This window comes from Schistocerca serialis, chromosome 1 (assembly GCF_023864345.2).
Source record: "Schistocerca serialis cubense isolate TAMUIC-IGC-003099 chromosome 1, iqSchSeri2.2, whole genome shotgun sequence".
NCBI lineage: Eukaryota > Metazoa > Arthropoda > Insecta > Orthoptera > Acrididae > Schistocerca > Schistocerca serialis.
Window position 1 is genome coordinate 1,146,167,753 of NC_064638.1, and position 23,724 is coordinate 1,146,191,476.

General features: G+C 39.5%; 1 protein-coding gene and 1 pseudogene across 1 annotated transcript in view; one reads left to right on the forward strand and one right to left on the reverse strand.

The window, feature by feature from the left end:
• LOC126456041 (conserved oligomeric Golgi complex subunit 3) overlaps positions 1 to 23,724 on the reverse strand; it is a 116,712-nt gene that overhangs the window by 75,314 nt on the left and 17,674 nt on the right. Inside the window, exons 4-6 of the mRNA XM_050091799.1 lie at positions 15,701 to 15,808; positions 14,957 to 15,124; positions 6,560 to 6,825 (exon numbers count right to left, since the gene is read on the reverse strand). Of these exons, the coding sequence (XP_049947756.1) occupies positions 6,560 to 6,825; positions 14,957 to 15,124; positions 15,701 to 15,808 (542 nt within the window). The remainder of the gene's footprint in view (positions 1 to 6,559; positions 6,826 to 14,956; positions 15,125 to 15,700; positions 15,809 to 23,724) is intronic.
• LOC126429006 (5S ribosomal RNA) lies at positions 12,527 to 12,643 on the forward strand (annotated as a pseudogene).

The window sequence follows — 23,724 nt, forward strand, 5'->3', positions numbered from 1 at the left end:
AGCCAATACAAGAGAAGTCTGAGGATTGTTTTGTTTTACCTTCTGATGATGCAAATACTGAGGCACTGGGTGCTAGTTATGAGTCTATGGGAACTTGCACAACAAGTAAAGCAAAGTAAATGAGCTCTTAGCTGAATTTTTGTATCTGTAATTTTATCAATGGAAACATCTGCTTGAGAAAACAAAACTTACATGGAGAATAGCTGGCCAGTAATTGCCTCAGGAGGCAAATTTCTATGAATGTTTAGCATATTGCAGCCCCGTAAGCAACTGTGATGGACTAATATTTTGAGGACTCAGCGTCAGTTGCACAAGACCAGAAAATTTGTGCAACTGAGGCTGATTCCTCAAAATATTAGCAAATTTCTATGTCCATAAATTTAGACAACAGTCTATGGAGTGCGGCAGTCTGGTGCTAACTTTGATAAAACAGTCACGATCACAATAACATCCGTTTATTATTAATGGTTTTGGCTTATGTTAAAACCATCCTAAGAGTTTTTAAGCCCTGCAAATGTAGGAACAGCAGAATTGCAAACAGTCCTACTTCATTTGGAGTTAAAAGAAATCAGAGAAATACTGTAGCGTTTACCACTATGGCTGGTGCTGGCGGCTCCTCAGTTCTTCACGAGATACCACGATCGTACACGGTGACTAACAGCTGTGGAGACACAGATTAAATAGTGTGCAATTCCTGCGCCAACTAAGAATTCTGTCAGCAACAACCAATGGCAAACGCTTCACAAGAATTGAAATGTTGCTGCTGCACAAATTTGCAAAGTAAGTTCTCATAAACCAAGTACGAGTACATAAGTTAAAATATTATAAACCACCACACAAGCAATCATTTATGTTAACATAAAATACACAAACTTACAGGACGAGAGATGAAAAAGGGTCATGTTGTGACAAACACATTGTTCTTAATATTTCGTTGAAAAGTGAATAAACTAGAGAGCAGTTATTATAAGCACATACAGATATTACATACAGACATAACAGCAGATAAAATTACATTAAAAAGCATAACCATTAAAAGATATACATGTCGTCGTATATTTACTAGGCAGTTCCATCTGCTAGGAATTCAAAATTACGCTGTTGTCTACGCAACGTAAAGGTCAAGATGGCCGCCACGAAATCATGGAAGTGTGTACTGAAAGGGGTGCTGTTGTCATGGCAATGTAATGGCCAAAGTTGGAACTGAGAAACCAAAGATATACACATGAGGATGCAGACTGCAATCACGGTATCGATCCAGGACGATATCGTTTAAGGTTGTGCAGACGACTCATAAATTGCTGGAAAAACTGGAAAACATCGCTGTCTTATGACGACGTGTGTCACATATTTGGCGCAATATGACAGGAATTTTTTATTTTTTATTTTAATGACAAACTAGGCACTTAAATGGAAGTGATCATATTACATCTACATCGATACTCCTCAAGCCACCATAAGCCACCATACAATGTGTGGGAGGGTACCCTGTACCACAACTAGTCATTTCCTCTCCTGTTTCATTTGCAAATAGAGTGAGGGAAAAATAACAGTCTATATGGCTCCATATGAGCCCTAATTTCTCGTATCTTATCTTCATGGTCCTTATGCGCAATGTATGTAGGCAGCAGTAGAATCATTTGGCAGTCAGCTTCAAATGCTGGTTCTCTAAATTTCCTCAATCGTGTTTCTCGAAATGAACATAGCCTTCCCTTCCCACAGATGGCTGCCCACCCTGTCTGTTAAATCATTTATGTATATACTATACAGAGAACAACTGTGGTCCTATGACACTTCCCTGGGTTCACTTTTGACGATACCCTTGTCTCCGATGAACGCGTCGCCATCGATGGCAGCATATTGGGTTCTACTACGTAAAAAGTCTTCGAGCCACTCACATATCTGTGAACATATTCCATGCGCTCGTACCTTCGTTAACAGCCTGCAATGGGCACTATGTCAAATGCTTTCTGGAAATCTAGAAATATGTAATCTGTCTGTTGTCCTCATCTGTAGTTCACAGTATATCACGTGTGAAAAGGGCAAGCTGAGTTTCGCACGAATGTTTCTTTCTAAAACCATGCTGATTTGTGGACACAGGACTCTCAGTCCCAAGAAAGTTCATTATTATCGAACTGAGAATATGTTCAAGGATTCTACGGCAAACCTAAGAATATTGGTCTGTAATTACAAATGTTATATAAATGTTACTTAGTATCCTCCAGCACCAAATACAGTGACACATTAACCACTAGAGCATCTGCTGTTGTCAAAGCGTCATGGTGACAAAATGGCACCTGTGTGTGGATGCTTCCATGGTATGGGCTTCTAGAAACTTCAATACATATACAACATCGTATCGTTAGTAATCTGATGGTAAAAGGCTATACAGGTCTTAAAACTATATGGATACATTAATGTTATCCAATTAATTTACAGAAATGGAAAGATAACATGTTAAAACATAGATGAGCATCAGTACTTATTAACCTAGCAGGTCCCAAAGTACACCATAAAATGAAAACTATGTGAGATAAAAAGCTAGTTCGTAACAAAGTAGTGCTAATATACACGTGAGAGAAAATAAATAGTGGTAATGTAATTCATTTTCATAAAACAAAGATAAGACAGGATACAAGGCAAAAATCGCAAATTAAAAGAGGAAATGCAGCATCCTTGTGTTCAAATGATATTCTGGAAAAGATCAAAACGTGCTTTATCTCATAATTCTGTGTGTTCATTAAGAAGGGATGGGCCCCTTTCTTTTTGTGGATGAAAATCTCATCAAGTTCTGCCAAGGTATCAAACAAGATGCGTTTTTGGACAGTATGTAGGATTTGCATATCATGTTCTATATCACATTCTGAATGGTTATTACTCGTTAGGTGTCGTCCAAATGCAGATTTACTGCAGGCTGTACCCTCCATATGCTCTTTGAATCTTGTCTGGAAACTCCTACCAGTCTGTCCAATACATACCTTGTGGCAATTCTTATATGTTAATTTATACATCCCAAATCATGAGAATCAATATTTTGAATTTCCAATAGTATGTTTCAGCTTTTTGCAAGTATGTTTGTGGTAGAGAAAGCTAATGTTAGGTCAGTATTTTTTAACAACCTTTTTATCCTATCTGATGCAGTTCCCATGTAGACAATGTAATCTACTCCTCCCTCACATCACTTGCTGATTGTCACTGACTTCAAGCAAAACTTTTAATAAGCTTCAAGAGGAGTAAGATATACAATAAACTTTTATACTTATCTTCTTTTCTCATAGGTGGCTCCAGTTCTTCATGTCTAGGGGCTGATTCTTGAAGCTGAAATTTTTTGATATCCTATGTTCTCATGGTTCCAATTGATGAGATAAGTACTGAAGAATTGCTTGTTTTTATAATGATTTTTATTCTTTCATATTTTTCTATATCACACTGTCTTTACAAATTCCATTCAAAACTGAAAATTACGTTGTTATTGCCGAACACAAAAACACATCCGAAAACATCTGATGCATACCCACTAACAACTCATTCTGTTGTACTAACAATATTCCAAAGAGTTTACAACTTTTCTGATGAATGACTTCCTATTAATTTATACCATTATTTCATAAATGAATCCAGAAGTAAACATAATAAATATTGTCTGATTGCACAATTAGTAACAGGAATTTTAAGTGTGCCAGATATTTCATAATTTCAAATGTTTCTAAATGAAAAGTAATCTTAACTGTACATACAGAGTTAGTACATATCGATTGTAACAACAGAAATAAAGTAATTTCTTTTTGAATATTTTAGCCTGAAATGTAATACACTATGTACAAAATCATATACAATTCTCTCAGTTAAACAGCTGAGACAATTTTAGTACCTTAACCATCAGCTGTAGCAATTTATTTGAGAATAGAAATTTTTTCTCTTTGTTTTTGATCTGCTGAGTGTGGTAGCTTATTCATTCTATTCAACATCTGAACAGAAGAAAGCTCTTATATTTGTTTGGATGACATGACTTAGCACATATTATTGCATCAGGCATTGTACACTTTCTATACATGGTTCGTATAGAGAAGTCTCATGGTTTATAATATTTTAACTTCTTATGTACCGTACTCATACTTGGCTTACAAGAACTTACTTTACAAATTTCATCCAGCAGTGACATTTCAGTTCTTGTGAAGCGTATGCCATTGATTGTTGCTGACGGAATTCACAGTCAGCGTGAAAATTTGCCCACTATGGCTCCACAGCTTGGCCCCAATGTATGATTCTGGTATCATGTGAAGAACCAAGTAGTCGCCAGCTCCAGCCATAGGGGTAAACGCTACAGCATTTCTCTGATTTCTTTTAACGCCACATGTAGTAGTACTGTTTGTAACTCTGCTGTTCCTATCTTGCAGGTTCTAAAAAATCTGAGGATGGCTTTAATCTCGACTGTTGTTTTAATCAAATTTCTAAGTACTGTTGATAGGCATACATGGAAGTAAAAAAACTGTTCTATTTTTTGGAACTACTAGTTCCTTCCTCTGGGGGGGGGGGGGGGGGGGGGCTGGTTTGGAGATGGCTAGGAAGGAGCAACAGGTCACTCAGACCCCAGATTTGGTGAGGGCCGCTCCTGTCATAGGGATGAGGAGAGAAAAGTGGAAGTAGATAACTCCTACACACTGAATACTCAGACAGGTTGTCCCTTTCAAGTATTCCTTCATTTTATGATCAATAATGCTTACTGAGGACCAACTTTATCATTTTTACTAATGGACAGGTAACTAAGATACTGTTAGATGTATTAGATATAATGCCCTATGGGGAAACTTTTTTTTAGTTGAAATAATTTTCTTGATCTCTGCAAGGAAAAACCTCAAAGTATCAATAGTCTGTAAAGCCAGAAAAAAAAAAAAAAAAATTTACAGTGTGTCCCACTCAAACTTCCCTGATTTCAAAGACACAGGAGGAGGAGGAGGAGGGGGGGGGGGGGGGGGTCCCAGTGTATACGACAATGAAAAATGCACCACATTGTAGAGCATCTAAAGAAATTATTTATTTATCATCAATACACCCCTACATGTAAACCATCTGTAGCACGAAGAATACAGAGTCTATATTCCATTTCTTGCCAAGTTCTTTGTAACATTTCCTCTGTTGTTGTTGGAATCGCATTAGTGATACAATATTGCAATGTAGGCATATCGTCCACTTTGGTCTCATACACGCGGTCCTTCACGAATCCCCAAATGAACAAATCAAGTGGTATATGTTGGGTGAACGTGGTGGCCAGGCAACGGGTCCTCCACGTCCGATCCAATGATTGGGAAATTTCCTATCCAGGAACTTGCAAACAGCCGTTGACCAATGCGTCGGAGTTAAAAAACAATGTTGGGTTGCAAGTCTTGTACCTGAGGATACACAAACTGCTCCAATATGTCCAGGTACACTGACCCATTCACTGTTTGTTCCGCAAAGAAGAAGGGTTCAACAATCCTGTCATGCATTAGCCCGCACCAGACGTTTAGTTTAGGGCTATCACGAACATGTTCAATGACAACATGCGGATTTTGCGAACCACAAATCCGAGCATTATGCCTACTATCCCTTCCTGATAGATGAAAGGCTGCCTTATCTGAGAATAAACATCTATCCAGGAAGCTGGAATCCATATCAACATGCTGCAGCATATCCGCAGCAAATTGTTGTTGGTGTATCTTGTTGTTTGATGTAAGTTGTTGCAGAATTTGCACTTTGTAAGCACACATACGAAGACACTGGTGAACTACATGATGCAAAGTTGATCAAGTTACATCAAGTTCCCTAGATGCTTGATGAACTGATTTACGTGGGCTCCTAAGAAACGTTTGTCTGATGCCCTCCACTGCCTCTTCTGAAACTCCATAACATGCACTGCCTGGATGTTTCAGAACACTTCCTGTTGCCAGAAACTTCCTATACCATTGCTTAATTGTTTTAACATCAGGTGGATGAGATTCATACACACAATGATAATTTCTTTGCACAGTAATCGCTGATTTTGTTTCTGCAAATCACACTACTGCTTGTGTGCGCTGCTGTGGAGTCGTCATTCACACTTCATGTGACCATGCTGCGCTCTGGCGATGATACTTGGCACTTCTGGCGTGGGAATATAAATTCTTTGATATGCTCTGCAATGTGGTGCATTTTTCATTTTTGTAACTACTGTGGTTTTTCTCTCCTGGGTCCTTAAAATCAACGAGGTTTGAGTGGGACACCCTGTATTCATAAAACACGTGTATCATCAAAATGAACATGAAATGACTCCTTTTTCCTTGACTTGTGAACTGCACAGGACAAATACATAATCAGTGGTATCCTCTTATCAACAACGAATAAAAAGAGAGAGCAGAAATAAAACAGGTAACTGAGATCTGTAGTTAGCAATATACAGCTTGTCTACAGAAAATCAATGACCTGCAATCCAAAGAGATTTTTAAAAATCAAAATATTTAATCAGACTGTTAAAAAAAAAAAAAAAAAAAGAAGGGGGTGGGGGCAGCATTTCAAGGTTAATACATACAACAAAATAACTTACTCTTGATTTCTTGCAACTCTTTCCTCAATTTGGATTATCACTTGCTTGACTTTAGGCGCTGATGCTTGAAATTTACCATAACACAAAGCAAATGAAGTATCTCTCTCTAGCTGTTCTGTCTGATTACCACCAACAGCTCTTGGAGCCAGAACTTGCTGAGTGGCATGTTGGAATGCATCAATCACATATGAACGCATCAGCGCAATTGCTCTGGATAAACAGTGCTTATATTTAACAAGATATGTGTTAGATTCCTTCCATTTAATCTGAAACAAAGAAATTTACAGAGCTTTAGCCATGTGTCAAGGTTGTTTGAATCTGGAACATACCTCTTTCTCACATTAATTAAATTCTACTTTTGAATTAGAGATTAAAATTTTGGTTTATCGAACCAGTAAATTTTTTAACCATATTTATGAAGAGAGCAAATATTTGGATGAACTCATTTCAGGAATAATTTATTAAAATGAAATCAGAGTACAATAATGCAATAAAAATGGGCAGGTTTTCAATAAACCAATCATCTGTCAAAGTTTCAAAACATATCAACACATTGTTAACAAATATTAATCATTCATTGTTTTATTTGATGACATGAAAGGTGACCACCTTGCATTACACCTCCTTCACATGATCATATGTAGATTTTTCACATTATACAAGATTATACTTGACTGCAAATATCTGTACTATCAGTATACCGGTACATAATGTCAAATTATCAATTTTATCCTAATCAAAATTACTCGCTCCCCCTACTTCCCCAATAATACCATGCTCCTGTACAACATTGCTATTTCTTTATGTGAAAATTAGGGCAGAACACCATCTTCAGAGGTCATTAGAGCTAGTGTGTGACAGTTAAGAACAGTCATTTGTTTCCTCTCAGCTGCACTGACAGCCAATCAATCAATACCTTCACAGTGTGACAGCAACGGGAATGTTACTGATAACAGTGCCACTACAACAGGATTACAAAACACAGTTTTCCAAAATTCATTTACCAAAGATGGTGAAGTAAATATTCCAGAATTAAAATTAAGAACTGCTGCCCACATGAGTAACTTAGAAGTATATATCGTGGGTGTAATGACGCAACTCAGATCACTTAATAGAGACAAGTCTTCTGGTCCAGACTGTAGGCCAATTAGATTCCTTTCAGAGTGTGCCAATACAATAATCCCATATTAGCAATCATATACAACCATTTGCTCGATGAAAGATCTGTACCTAAGGACTGCAAAGTTCCATAGGTCACACCAATACTGAAGGAAGGAAATACATCGATGAAAATAATCAATTTGTGAAAACATAATTGGAGAGAGAAAAACCATCTCCTCACCATGCAGCGGCAGGAGAATACACTTATAAAAAAAGGTATTATGTATGCAAGCTTTCGGAGCCAATGGCACCTTCTGGCAGAAGGGTTGAAGTGGAAGGAAGAAGGGTGAAACAAAAGGACTGGAGAGGTTTAAGAAAAGGGGTAGAGTTCGGAAAAGTCACCCAGAACCCGAGATCAAGGGAGACTAACTGGATGACATGAGAAGGAAAGACTAATCTCGGGGACTGCACTGGACAAGATTTGAAACCCTAAGAGCTTAAGATGCAAGATAGGGTAATACACAAGGCAGAGATTACTTCTAAAACACCATTTATGAATTAGTAAGAACAAAATGCTAAGTGCATTACATGTGATAGAGGTGGCAGAGGGACGATGAAAAACAGACAGGTCAAGAAATGAAATATGTATAAAACTAAAGCAATAGTTACTGTGAAGAAATGTTAAGACCGAAGAAATTAACGTAAATACAGGCCAGGTGGGTGGTGAGAACCAAGGACATGTAGTGCCAGTTCGCACCTGCTGAGTTGTGATAAACTTGTCTGGGGGAAGAATCCAAATGGCAAGTGTGGTGAAACAGGTGCCAAGGTCACGATTATCATGTTGCAGTGAACATTCACAGCCACAGGATATTGTATGTTGCCAGAATATACCTTCTGCCTACTAAAGTGTAACAGCTGATTTCAACTATATCTGAAGTCACAAATACAAAACTGTAAAACATGAGTAAAAATCACCTTAGAAAATACTGTGGAAATAATAACCATGTAATACTGTCCTTTGTACTGAAATCTAGTGCTGACATTGGTAGGAATGAATAAGATTATCTGGCTCTTTTGTAATTTGCAAAAACATTCACGAACAATGAGTGATGCAATGTAATTTATCAAACATTACTGCATTCCTATTTCAATGTAATACTAGTCCAAATGTATTTCTATTAAATGTTCTTGAACCTTTTCATATGCTGAAAGCTGCAGAAACATGTTAATACAGTAGAGCGTCGATTATCCGAACGACCGCTTAACCGAACTGTGTACTTGCTCGCACCTGTTAGTCTCCCACCCTACCGTCCATCATCCCCCTCACTCCCAAACCAAGTTTCCCCACAGTAGTCGCCGCACTGGGCCACCGCTGGCGGGACATTGCTTCCAATTGGGCCTTTACAAGGCGCTGCTGACCGGCCAAGCCGCCAGTCGCTGTGTTTCAACAATCAGCACACTTCTGTCGGCTTGGCACGGGCAGTAGAAGTAGCGGCAGTATCAAAGCTGTTCACAGCAACAGCTGCGCCAACTTAGAGTTGAGGCGTGTTGCTCCGCGCAGTTTGAAGGATTGCGCGCCCCCAAGAAGAGCTTCTCACGGTGCAAACAGTCACCTTCTGTTCTCTGTAACGACCACTTGTGTGCTGCTGAGTGAAGAAGTGAACTTGACGATACAAAATGCTTAGACGTAAACGTATTGTCCTTTCTATGAGGGACAAGTACGAGATTATGAAAAGATTAGAAGAAGGTGAATCTGCAACCACTTTATCCAATGAACACAAGGTGGGGAAGTCAACAATTACGGATATAAAAAAACAAAAGACGAGCATAGCAAATTTTATAGCTATGCTTAATTCTACTGATGGATCAACAAGCCATAAAACTATGAAACTCGCCACTAATACAGATCTAGATGATGCTGTTTACAAGTGGTTTACACAAGAGAGATTGGCAGGAGAACCTATCTCAGGTCACATTCTGTGTGAGAAGGCAATGCAGTTCAACAAAAAACTTGGAGGGCCTTCGAACTTTAAAGTGAGCACGGGCTGGTTAAAACACTTGAAGTCAAGACGTGGCATTCGTGATCTTCCAATACAGGGAGAAAAACTGTCGGCTAATTCTTTCAAAGTCAAACTAAGGGACGTATTAAGGGAAGAAGATTATGTACTCGAAAACGTTTACAATACTGACGAAACTTATTTTTGGCAAATAAACATGTACAGTTCGATTATCCGAACAAACCAGTTTTCCGAACACCCATGTCCCCCAATTACTTCAGATAATCGACGCTCTACTGTATGTTAAAACTGTACAATTCGTGGTCAGACTATTATTAGGCAATGTAAACAAATCTAACTTTCTGATAACCATGCCAGAGGCATAAGTTCTGCCTATAATACAAAATTCTGTATCTAATTTGATCCCTCAGTATATGCTGGGAACTCTTTTTATTCACTAGTTTGGCTGTGAGCAAAGAAATAAGTGAATTATTGTTTAATTGAACATCTTTTATTTCACTACGAAAACAAAAATTACTGTGACCTTTGTATTTAAAAACATGTAACTGTAAATTAGAAGCATTTTACCGTCCAAATTGTCAACTCAATGTAAAATATTTGATTGTAACTCACTTAAAAGCTTGTTTATAACAATTAACCCATTATACTGTTTACTATAAATACTGGCAGAATACTGTAGCCAGCAGGTCAGTCTTACGAAAGATTTTGAGGGGAATCTATGTTTGTCATCTGCCCAAATAATGTGATAATAAACAGTATTATTTAAAACAGTGCAACTGTAAACTTGATTATTATACATTTCACATGTAAAGTCTATATTGGAAGAATTCCAGATTATCTACGAGGATCAGCTGTTGCAGCAAAAAAGAAAAAGAAGAAGATAAATAGTTGTACTTTGTTGAATTTTTGCCCCCATCTGACTAACTGTTCACAATATTGGCTGTTGTCACAAACAGTGACAAATTCTTTCACATTTCAGCAGATTTTGAAATGGTGTAACATTACAAACTGGTAGAGGAGCTGAGATTCGAAATAAGTCAGGCTACATTGCTGATACTAATTTCAAGTTTCAGGTGCACCAAGGATGCTCACAGAAAGACAAGGAATGAGAAACTGGGGACAACGTGTGTGGAAGCCACCAACAGCTGACTATGCACAACCTTGTTGCCACAGTTGACCCATAACCTGATCTGCATGCCATGGTTTCCACACATTGTAAAACAAAGTATTTGGAAACATTTTTTGAATGGCAGCAATAGTGCTAACATAATAAAGTAAGTCGAGCGGAAAAAAATGTGAATAGGAAATCTATTTTATTTATCTATTTTTAGTGACACAAAACTATCACATGTGACAAAGCAAATAGTGAAAACCGAAACTGGGAGGGAGGAGAAGATAACCCAGAAGATGTAGTTAATTTAACTTTTAATCAGTTAGAAAGCAGGGATACAAGGGGTGATGCAAGTAATGTTTTCTCTCTTTTCCATGCATTCACCACTAACGGGGAAGGACTCAAGACACCTGAAGTAGTAGATGAAGACGTTTGCCTGCTTTATTTCTTCGTTTGCTGTCCTCGGTGTCAACGTATTGCGTTGCTATACTGACTGAAAAATGGGGGGTGGAAGTCAAACACGGACTACTTTAAATGATGTAGTCGACAGGTGCACATTTGCGTTTCACAGTTGTTTACTTTCACTGTTCACAATCCTCCATATACACATTTAATATGGCCAGTGCACTATTGTTTAATTTTTGATAAGCCTCACTAATAGTTCGCAGGTGAACATCCACATACTACTATAGTTTACTACTGAACATCTACGGGCAGTAAAAACCTAACCACACAGTTCTTGGAGAATAAGAAGGTATGTAAGGATCAGACACTGTCATTGTTTTAACACACGGCCTAATTGTGTTACATTTATTTCACAGGAGCAATGTTGTTGATCTAACCAACACAGGTTCCTCATCTGAAACTCAGCCGTGGATTGACTGTCTCGTGACCAAAAACCGGGCCTTTATATATCCTCACAATAGTAGATACTGAAACTATACATTGTTTGAAGTTAAATTTACAGAAATTACAACTGAAACTTAACTCATTAAATTAACTGAATACATCGAAAACTTGGTTCTTTTTAACAGTTTCTTCTACTACAAGACTTAGGCCGAATCATTTGTTTAAATCATGAAATTAACAAATCTTGTTATGCAAACAACACTTTTGACAACACTATTAATTACTTTGGAATTAATTAAGGGCTGGCTTTGCTAACATGTTTTCAAATAGATCCTTTAAGAATACTATTAGTTGAACCTCCAAATGTTTAAATTTAGTACTGAATTTATATTTGTTTATAAATCAACAACAGAATTTAAGTTACAAAACGATTACTGATTTCACCTATAACAAAAGATACTAACTAGGAATAGTCAAAATAAATTAGAAAATCAATTACATGCATAAAACTAAGCACAAAATTAGATCTGGTGTTATATTCTTTAAAACTGAGGGCCAACCTCTCTCTTTTATGGAAATGCAGATTACACTCATATGTTAATGGTAGTTAGCCAGATACTAAAAAATGAATTTTAAGGAGGCAGATGGCAAAACAAGAGAGGAAGTAAAAAATCCCAGCTTCTTTCATCATAAGATGAATTTTGTTATTTGGGCAGAAAATAACTGACAATGGCCAAAGTACAGAGGATATAAAATGTAGACTGGCAATGACCAGAAAAGTGTTTTTTCTGAAGAGGAAAAGTTTGTTAACATCGAATATTGATTTAAGTGTTAAAAGGTCCTTTCTGAAAGTATCTGTATGAATTTTAACACTGTATGGAAACTCAAGGCAACGGCCTTGCCGCAGTGGATACACCGGTTCCCGTGAGATCACCGAAGTTAAGCACTGTTGGGCGTGGCAGGCACTTGGATGGGTGACCATCCCACCACCATGCGCTGTTGCCATTTTTCGGGGTGCACTCAGTCTTGTGATATCAATTGAGGAGCTACTCGACCGAATAGTAGCGGCTTCGGTCAAGAATACCATCATAACGGCCGGGAGAGCGGTGTACTGACCCCACGCCCCTCCAATCCGCATCCTCCTCTGAGGAGGACACGGCGGTCGGATGGTCCCGGTAGGCCACTCGTGGCCTGAAAACGGAGTGCATGGAAACTAAACATGGACTGCTAATAGTGTAGACAAGAAAAGAATAGAAGCTTTTGAAATGTGGTGCTACAGAAGAACTCTGAAGATTAGGTGGGTGGATCATCTAACTAATGAGGAGGTACTGAATATAATTGGGGAGAGAAGAAATTTGTGGCACAACCTGACTAGAAGAATGGGCTGATTGAGGGAACACATTTTGGGACATCAAGGGATCACCAGTTCAGTATTGGAGGGAAGTGTGGGAGGTAAAAATCATAGAGACCAAGAGATGAAAACCGTAAGCAGATTCAGAAGAACGTGAGCTGCAGTAGTTATTAGGAGATAATGAAACTTGCACAGGACAGTTGCGTGGAGAGCTGCATCAAAACATTCTTCGGACCAAAGACCACAATAACATTATTCAGAAATTGGTTCTCCATTGTATACTTTACTTGTAGTTGAAAATGAAATACCATTTTTATAAATAACAGAAGTAATTTAACTGGTCACTTTCAGTAATACTATGTAATTTACATTCCAGTATTTTCATAAGCTACATGGAAGATAGATGGCATAAGCACCACCCACTTCAAAATCATGGCTTGGACATTTAATGTTATTTATATCAAAACAATATGACTGTAAGAAGAAAAATAATAACTTATAGGGACCATATTAATGTAATATTTTTGAATGAAAGTAAATTCAGTAAAAATTGAAATGTTGAAATACTAAAGAGCACTTATTGTATGCTCTTTGCTATATGTAATTTTTTCACAGCAGTTCCATTCTGCACTCCAGGCAGACAAGATGCTTAGGTCATGATCATATGTTACGAAAAAGATGAAATTTTTGGAAGTAGAAAATGTTAGCAATATTTGAATGTTGTGAAAAAAAAACTGAAGGTAATTGAAAGAGAACACCTGAATAATTTAATTTATGACAGCTCATTATCAAGTCAAATTTCAATTTATTTATTTATCAACATATACTAAATAATGAACTTATCTCTTGCTGCAAGGAATCCTTCCCTAAACAAATGATGTGTAAAGAAATGCTACTGGAAAAAAAAACCAACAACAACAACCACCTGAGATAAGGAGAAAGCTTTTTCACCACCTTGATACAAAGATCTGTCAATTTTTTCCAAGTGCTTCCCACATTCACGGTATCTTTCATCTGCAAACATTCACAATATTATTATCTGACAATGTAGATTGGTTTACCAATCAGCATCAAATAACTGAAGGTGGCCAGGTTAGAAGTCATGAAATTATCTATTGGTGCTTTTAACTCTTCACATAATAGCAAAATACTTGTAGTAGGAAAGTAATTTCATCACATGAGTGTCAGATAACAATATTACAATTTGTTGCAATAGGTAGAAGTTAGGCAAGTTTAGAATTTACAGTAGCAATATCCAACCAAGCACTGAGTGAAATAATAGCTAAAAAATTAAAATATACTGCTCTGAATATGTACTTCACGAAGTAAACTACATCATCAATTGTGTAATACGTACACTGTGACAGGTTACAAGTAATTGTTTTACATTTTTACACATGTTTAGAACTCCTTATATTTTGATAATTTCTAGGGCTGGTCTATGAGGGGTCTTTGACTGAAATCTACCAACAACCCATTACAGACCTTTAAAATTATAAGTAGCTGCATTCTTAACCCGATCACTGTATTTACTGCTCTTAAGTTTCCACAAATGTGTATTTCAAGAAATGTAAGCAATGAACTCACTCTTACAAGCCACTTTAGAAGAGAAAGACTAGACAAAACAAAAGGCAGACTCAAAGTCATTATGCATGCCAGATTTGCAATGATCTCTGCCAACACACTACAATTTGTCTGTGCAGATGTGATTTATGCTCACAGAGTCGAGCAAATTTGCTAACATCTCCAATTCTAACTCAGATGTTTGGTTCACATATAATGGATGCGTCTCCATGATGCGCACAGAGTTTTGACCAATCAAATTGTTACATTTGGACTAGTCTTACACACATTCCAAAACTGTCTTCTTCACTCAGCAGTCAAAACAAATGCATGGGAAGGAATACATATAATATTTATAATGCTAACTGAAAGCTTGAACTGTCTTACAGGAAGAGTATACTTACATGAACAGTCATGTACTCTATGCACTCATCCAGACGATTTAAAATATCTACAAAAGCGTCACTCGCTACTGACAATGTCGGTGATGCCAGTCGGCTGGAAAGGCTGTCAACAGATGTGAAATACTGCAACCTCTTGTTCACTTCTTCATAAAGTCCATTCAATTTCACCTAAATGGAGAACAAAAAGCCATTAAACACACATTCTAGAAACACTGTCAGAAAAAAATGAAATGAAAATAATGAAGTAGTTCTCTCAAATTCACAGGACTTCATAGCTTCTAAAAGATCTAACACAGTACACCACAGATAAAGTAAAAGGAAGTGTTCTGAAACCTTTGGCCCTGTTCAAAAATGGTTCAAATGGCTCTGAGCACTATGGGACTTAACATCTATGGTCATCAGTCCCCTAGAACTTAGAACTACTTAAACCTAACTAACCTAAGGACAGCACACAACACCCAGCCATCACGAGGCAGAGAAAATCCCTGACCCCGCCGGGAATCGAACCCGGGCGTGGGAAGCGAGAACGCTACCGCACGACCACGAGATGCGGGCTTTGGCCCTGTTACTGGCAACATTTGTAACATTGGGTACACCCTGTTCTGTAATTTTACACCAATTAAGATTTTTTAATGAACTTAAATGCCATACTTAATGTCAATATATAAGAGAATTAACAAATGAAAGTACTATTTAATGAAATTATTGACTTGAAAGCCAGTTCTATTGAAGATGATAACGCACCTGGTCAGCCAAAAGTTGCTCACTCACTTGATGAAGTGAATTTGTTCTCGATGAAACAGACTGGTATTGGCCAGTAAGATGAGTTAGGTCTCCAAGTGCAGCTTCTATCTGGAATGAAATTTAAGCACCGATAAGGCTTCAGCTCACACTTAAACGATCTTGAGCAAATGTTTGTAACCACTGCTTCTTGTTCAATGTTAAATGAGCATTCTGTGTATAAACATCTACATTTCCACCAGCTGCAACAATTAATGTATAGGGATAATTTATTATTACTGCCCTGCAATGTAAGCAGAAAGTAAATACACTGGCTTTCATACAGTAAGTCACTGCCTTGCATTACATACACTGATTTTGGAAACTCATTATATGTAAAAATCAAGGCCTCTCAGAACATGATAGCTGTCTCTAAAGTCAGTTTCATGAAACACATCAAGCTTCTCTTAGTCAGTATCATTAAAGGTAGTGAGCATTAGTTTTAAAATGACACTCCAAGAAAGAATCTCCTGGGTGGAGAACAGTTTATATATTGCTACTGTAGCTGCTGCTATCATTAATTGAAGAAAAAAAAAAAGAGTGAATTACTGGACCAATGTGTACTCCCTGCTGCCTCTTCCAGCTAGCCATCAGCCACCCTCCCCCAGCCCTCTCCACTGCTCCCTGCCACCTTTCTCCCCTCACCCATACAACCTGGCTGACACTCCGCCACAATGTAGTAAGTCAACATGATGCAGCCGTGCGTGTACTTTACAGCTCGGAAAAGCATATGGTCCGAGAGCTAGAGAAGTTCTCTGTCTCGCTTACGTGGCTTTTGATAACTGAACATCTCTACTACTCAGTTACTCCTAAAATTATTGTGTTGGTGCAGAAGTTCTCAGCGTTTTTCCATAAGGTTAACAAACACAACAGATAAGCAAAACAAAAGTCTCTGTCATCAATAATGTATTCTCCTTCATTATTCGCATCAGTCTACCAACGCTGGGCTAACTTTTTGATTCTGCGACTGTAGAAATTGTGTGATTTTGGGGTGAAAAACTAGTTGAGTCATCTTTGGAGCACATTTTCATCTGTAAAGGATGTTCCTTTAAGGTTGTTCGTTAGAGGAAAAAGTGAAAATCTGAGGGCATGAGATCAGGTGAATAAGGCGGGTGCAGAATGACTTCCCAACTCAACTGCTGTATAGCGTTTTTTGTCAATCTAGCAGAATGCAGACAGGCATTATCGTGGAATAGCATCACCTCATGCAGTCCTCCCGGTTGTTTTTCTCAGACTGCATTTGCAAGACATCTTAGTTGTCGACAATTGATAATGAGGCAAGCAGAGATGCACATATGGGCACCTGCAGATTTTTGCGATTTTGACTTGGAGCAAGTGGTAGCCACACACCTGATTTTTTAACCTTTCCCACTGCATGCAACTATCACATGATGGTGGAATGTTCCTAGTTCATCACATTTGCCAGTTACTGAGTACACTGACGTGGATCATTATGATCAATGCATTGAAATGATCTTCTCCAAACCCCAAATATCTTCCTAAATGTACAGTGTCACTGATGTCAAAACACTCCTCCTTAAAACAATTTTCTTGACATACTCTGTCCATGGCATTATCCTCATATGAGGTGCAAATGTTTCTTGCTGTCTCTGCTGCTGTCATCCCTCTAATGAATTCTAACAAAATAATATGTTGAAAATGTTCCAATTTCTCCACTTGGCACTCCATTCCTAGTGTCCGTAGCTCTACTCACTATCTCCAAAAGAAAAAATGACAATATGTAAACTCAAATACTAAACATGAATTACAAATAAAAAATGACAATCGAAAAGTAACCTGTAGCAACATGCAAAACAAAATCGCTACAAACTTATACGCCAATTTAATACTTACATTCCACCAGTAGTTTCCATACCATGTTTAATCTAGAAGCAATTCACAATTTAATAATGTACGTGGATTAGAAGAAACTCTTTTGGTTGTTCGTGTATGTTACAGAAGTTTCCTGCAGTAACAGTTTCTGACGATGTATAGTTTAACTTGCTGCACATTCCTCAATGCTCTTCACAATGGAAGATGATGTGTGAATGAATGAACATGTATTTTTCTTACTTGCAACATACTTTCAAGTATGCCAGGAGGAAATGCAGAATAACAACAGATGACCATCAAATGAAAGTGTTAACAGTTCTCATGACTGTAAGCCCCTCTGCCCAACAACTGCAGGATATCCTGTCGGAAGCCATTTCAATGGAAAAATTAAAAAGTATAATGGCTACCATAATTATAAATGTCAATTAAAATTAAATGTGAAAAACAATTCTACTTAGATTTTGGCAGTATTACTACGGGAATTTTGTACAACTGAAATGAATTTTTAGGGTCTGGTGGAGAAACTGATGTGTGTCAGTATCAGCCACATAACTTTCAATACAAATGCAAACTATGCTGAGAGAGAATCAAATGTTCCAACAAAAACAGTTTATTCAGACTTATTTTTGAATCATGCTTTACAAATTACATCAAACTCTAATAATGTATCACTTTATATTCAACAATCTAAGGAGAAGTATAGGTTGCTACTCACACACACAAATGCAAGTGCATAACCCCCCCCCCCCCCACACACACACACACACATTCATCTACATCTACATTAGTACTCCGCAAGCCACCCAACGGTGTGTGGCGGAGGGCACTTTACGTGCCACTGCCATTACCTCCCTTTTCTGTTCCAGTCGCGTATGGTTCGCAGGAAGAACAACTGTCTGAAAGCCTCCGTGCGCGCTCGAATCTCTCTGATTTTACATTCATGATCTCCTCGGGAGATATAAGTAGGGGGAAGCAATATATTTGATACGTCATCCAGAAACGCACCCTCTCGAAACCTGGCGAGCAAGCTACACCACGATGCAGAGCGCCTCTCTTGCAGAGTCGAGTTTGCTAAACATCTCCGTAACGCTATCACGGTTACCAAATAACCCTGTGACGAAACGCACCGCTCTTCTTTGGATCTTCTCTATCTCCTCCGTCAACCCGATCTGGTACGGATCCCACACTGATGAGCAATACTCAAGTATAGGTCGAACGAGTGTTTTGTAAGCCACCTCCTTTGTTGATGGACTCTCCCAATGAATCTCAACCTGGCACCCGCCTTACCAACAATTAATTTTATATGATCATTCCACTTCAAATCGTTCCACATGCATACTCCCAGATATTTTACAGAAGTAACTGCTACCAGTGTTTGTTCCGCTATCCTATAATCATACAATAAAGGCTCCTTCTTTCTATGTATTCGCAATACATTACATTTGTCTATGTTAAGGGTCAGTTGCCACTCCCTGCACCAAGTGCCTATCCGCTGCAGATCTTCCTGCATTTCGCTACAATTTTCTAATGCTGCAACTTCTCTGTATGCTACAGCATCATCCGCGAAAAGCCGCATGGGACTTCCGACACTATCTACTAGGTCATTTATATATTTTGTGAAAACCAGTGGTCCCATAACACTCCCCTGTGACACGCCAGAGGTTACTTTAACGTCTGTAGACGTCTCTCCATTGATAACAACATGCTGTGTTCTGTTTGCTAAAAGCTCTTCAATCCAGCCACACAGCTGGTCTGATATTCCGTAGGCTCTTACTTTGTTTATCAGGCGACAGTGCGGAACTGTATCGAACGCCTTCCGGAAGTCAAGGAAAATAGCATCTACCTGGGAGCCTGTATCTAATATTTTCTGGATCGCATGAACAAATAAAGCGAGTTGGGTCTCACACGATCGCTGTTTCCGGAATCCATGTTGATTCTTACAGAGTAGATTCTGGGTTTCCAAAAACGACATGATACGCGAGCAAAAAACATGTTCTAAAATTCTACAACAGATCGATGTCAGAGATATAGGTCTATAGTTCTGCGCATCTGCTCGACGACCCTTCTTGAAGACTGGGACTACCTGTGCTCTTTTCCAATCATTTGGAACCTTCCATTCCTCTAGAGACTTGCGGTACATGGCTGTTAGAAGGGGGGCAAGTTCTTTCGCGTACTCTGTGTAGAATCGAATTGGTATCCCGTCAGGTCCAGCACGATCACCATCTCCGGCAGGTCAGAAAAGTGGCTTGAATAAATGCAAACTCTGAAGAGAAGTATGACAATATAAAAGCAATAAATGATTAAAGTTGCAGAGAAATGAACAGAAGTAGGCTTATCAGCACCTGCTACTTTACGATCAGAAATGTCAGTGCTGTGCCTTACCTCAGTATATTATGAACTATCGAGTGAAATGCAAATTGGATACAACTGCTAATATGCCCTGTTTCTGCAAAGAGACCAACATCATCAGTATGTGAGCTAGTCTGAGCAAGACAAAATGATTGGTCTCCAAGAAACCTGTTTGTCATACCAAGACATGGCAGCTCATACAGGGTGTAGTGCAACAACAGAGATGTACATAAGGAACCAATGGATAGAAGAGGGTAATACAAAGCAACGAGGACCAAGCAACGTGGCTATTACACTAGACATGGTTGTAATTAACCATTCAGGTTCATCATCAGTCTGTGCTTGTCAATGAGGCACAACAGGTGTGTATCTGCTGCCATGTCAAAGGTTCAGCGCTATCTGCTCCATGTTGGACTGGTAGCATTCATATCACTGAGTCTTCAATGGGTGTACGATCTCTGAAACTTGCATGCTGAATGGCAAGATGGGTCACATTTAAATCTGTACTATAATGTTGGTTAAACGCAATTTCAATGCCCACATCTTCAGAACAATTCGAAACATGGCTATGACATCAAGGAAGTTTCGATGAAAGTATTCCTTCTCCTTTATGCAACTCTACACAATTCTGTTTCAGCAGGAAAAGGAAGGAAGGTTAGGTCTCAATGTCTAATCAACAATGAGATTATAGGAGATCAGGCTAAGCTCGGATCGGAACACACGCATGCACAAGCGCGCACACACATGCATGCACGCTCACAGTCTCTGGGTGCCAAGGCCAGACAGCGAGGAGGCTGGAGCAGGAGCCGGGAATTGGTAGGGGTGGGGGACGGTAAAAATGCTGCTTGTAGGAGCAAGCAGGAATGAGGTGGGGAGACAGTAGGGCAGCTAGGAGCAGTCGGGAGGTTAGATGGAGAGCAGGTGGAGGACACTGAGGGGAGGGTGGGGGCAACTGCAGCAGAAAAGGAGAGAAGTAAAAAAGGCTGTGGGTGTGTTGGTGGAATAGGGGGCTGTGTGGAGGTGGAATGGAAAATGGGAAGGCATGGATGGGTAAAGGACGACTAGCAAAAGTTGAGGTCAGGAGAACTACGGGAACATAGGATATATCATAAGGAGGGTTACCACCTAGGCTGTTCAGAAAAGCTGGTGCTGGTGGGAAGTATCCAGATGGCACAGGCTGTGAAACAGCCACTGAAATAAAGAATGTTATATTCAGCAGCGCGCTCAGCAACTGGGTGGTCTGGTTGTTTTTTGACCACAGTTTGTAGGTGGCCATTCATGCAGACAAATAGCTTGTTGGTTGTCATGCTCACATAGAATGCAGCTTAGTTTGTAGATCACATGGCTGGTTTTACAAGTAGGCCCGCCTTTGATGGGACAGGTGGTGCTTGTGACCAGACTGGAGTAGGCAGTGGTAGGAGGATATATGGGACAGGTCTTGCATCTAGGTCTATTGCAGCGATATGAGCCATGAGGCAAGGGGTTGGGGGGCAGGGTTGTGTAGGGATGGACTAAGATATTACGTAGGTTCGGTAGGCATTGGAATACCACTGTAGGAGGAGTGGGAAGGATAGTGGGTAGAGCATTCCTCATTTCGTTCATGGCACAACGAGAGGTAGTTGAAACCATGGCAGAGAATGTGATTAAGTTGCTCTAGTCCTGGGTGGTGCTGAGTCACAATGGGAATGCTCCTCTGTGGTCGGACTGTGGGAGGTACTGGGTGACTGGAGACATAATGCATGGGAGATCTGCCTTTGAACAAGGTGGGGAGGGTAATTACAGTCTGTGAAGGTCTCAGTGAGACCCTTGGTGTATTTTGAGAGGGACTGCCCATCACTACAGATGTGACTGCTGCGGATGGCTAGGCTGTAAGGAAGGCTCTTCTTGGTACGGAATGGGTGGCAGTTGTCAAAGTGGAGGTATTGCTGGTGGTTGGTAGGTTTGATATGGACGGAGGTACTAATTTAGGCATCTTTGAGGTGGAGGTCAACATTGAGGAAAGTAGCTTGTTGGGTTAAGGAAGGTGAAGTGAATGGGAAAGAAGACATTGAGATTCTGGAGGAATGTGGATAGGGGGTCCCTCTCCCTCGATCCAGATCATGAAGATGTCATCAATGAATCTTAACCACATGAGGGGTTTGGGGTTCTGGGTGATCAGAAAGGATTCCTCTGGACAGGCTGCACATGCCATAACCATAACCTGGGTTTATTTTGTAAGTGATGCCTTCAAAGGAAAAGTGATTGTGGGTGAGAATATAGTAGTAGTAGTTGTTGTTGTTATTGATGATGATGATGATGATGATGATGATGATGATGACATGACGATGACGACGATGATGATTGATGCGTGGGGCATTCAACTGTGTTGTCATCAGCACCCGTACAAAGGCCCAATTTTAACACAGTCCAATTTCTTTTGCACAGTCCAGTCCAGCCACGGTCATGAATGATGATGATGACAACACAAACACCCAGTCTCCAGGCAAAATCCCTAACCCAGCCGGGAATTGAGCGCGGGACCCTGTGATCCAGAGGCAGCAATGCTAGCCACTAGACCATGAGCTGCGGACATAGTTGCTCATGGTGACTAGGAAGGAGGTTGTACGTTTGGAGTCCATCAGGCGTTGGGAAAGATAGGGATCAACAGCGACAAGGCCATGGGCATTAGGGAGGTGGCATCAGTAATGACGAACAGGGCACCATGTGGAAAAGGAACACACATGTGTGTGTGTGTGTGTGTGTGTGTGTGTGTGTGTGTGTGTGTGTGTGTGTGTGTGTACTGCTGACAAAGGCCTTAACGGCCGAAAGCTATAATTGTGTGAATCTTTTTGCTGTGCCTATCGCGACTCAGCATCTCCGCTATATGGTGAGTAGCAACTTTCCTTCTCTGGTATTGTTAAAATCCATGAAAGAGATTGCTTTGAATGATACTGTTTGCACCCATCAGTTTTTAAAACGAATAAGAACAAAGTTCAAACAGAAGAATGCAAGTACAACACCAAATACATGCAGTTGACTTATCACCAAATAACAGATGATCATGTCACTCTACTGCCTACTAAAATCTCCAACATAAAAGCTAGAATGCAAAGAATGCATAATGTTTTAACAGTTTTAATCACATTCTTCTCCTTATCAACTAAAATAGAGTGCAGGTTACCACATCACTTTGTCTCTTCTCTTGTCAGAATACAGAACACACTCCATTAAAAGTGCCAGCAACACAACAAATGGAGTCTTTCCTCTGGAGTACGTCATCACACACAACAGGACTGTCCTCCATACAGAGACGAGAGAGTTCTGTGACCAAGAGCAATGCCACAGCTGGATCACTGCTTTCACTATCTGCAGCTTATTGCCCTTCTCTAGCAACTCTTCCACATTTTTGCTTGATCCTCATGCTCAACAGTAAGACAAAAGCTCACAAGGGAATAGACTATCTCCGATTCTCTGAATCAGGCAGGCCGCCTCAGATACAACTTCAGCTAGCTCATTTTCTCTTTATGTGCCCTGGTAGCAGAAAAAAGTGGCCCAAACCTTATCCCAAAGCTGTTGAAACACAATGAGGTACTCCTGTATTTTCTGGACAATTTTCTCTGCTGGACACATTTGCTAGAGGGTCTGAAGAATGTAAAAAGAATTAGTGTGGATGAGAAACTTCATCCCTCTGTTACACTTCGGCTGCTCCAGTATTGCAAACACACATGAACTGTACACGATGTGCAGATCCTCAAGATATAAGCAGGAAAACCACTGATCTAAATTAGCTTCCCTGTTCAGTACAAATGATAACAGCACAGTGCTTT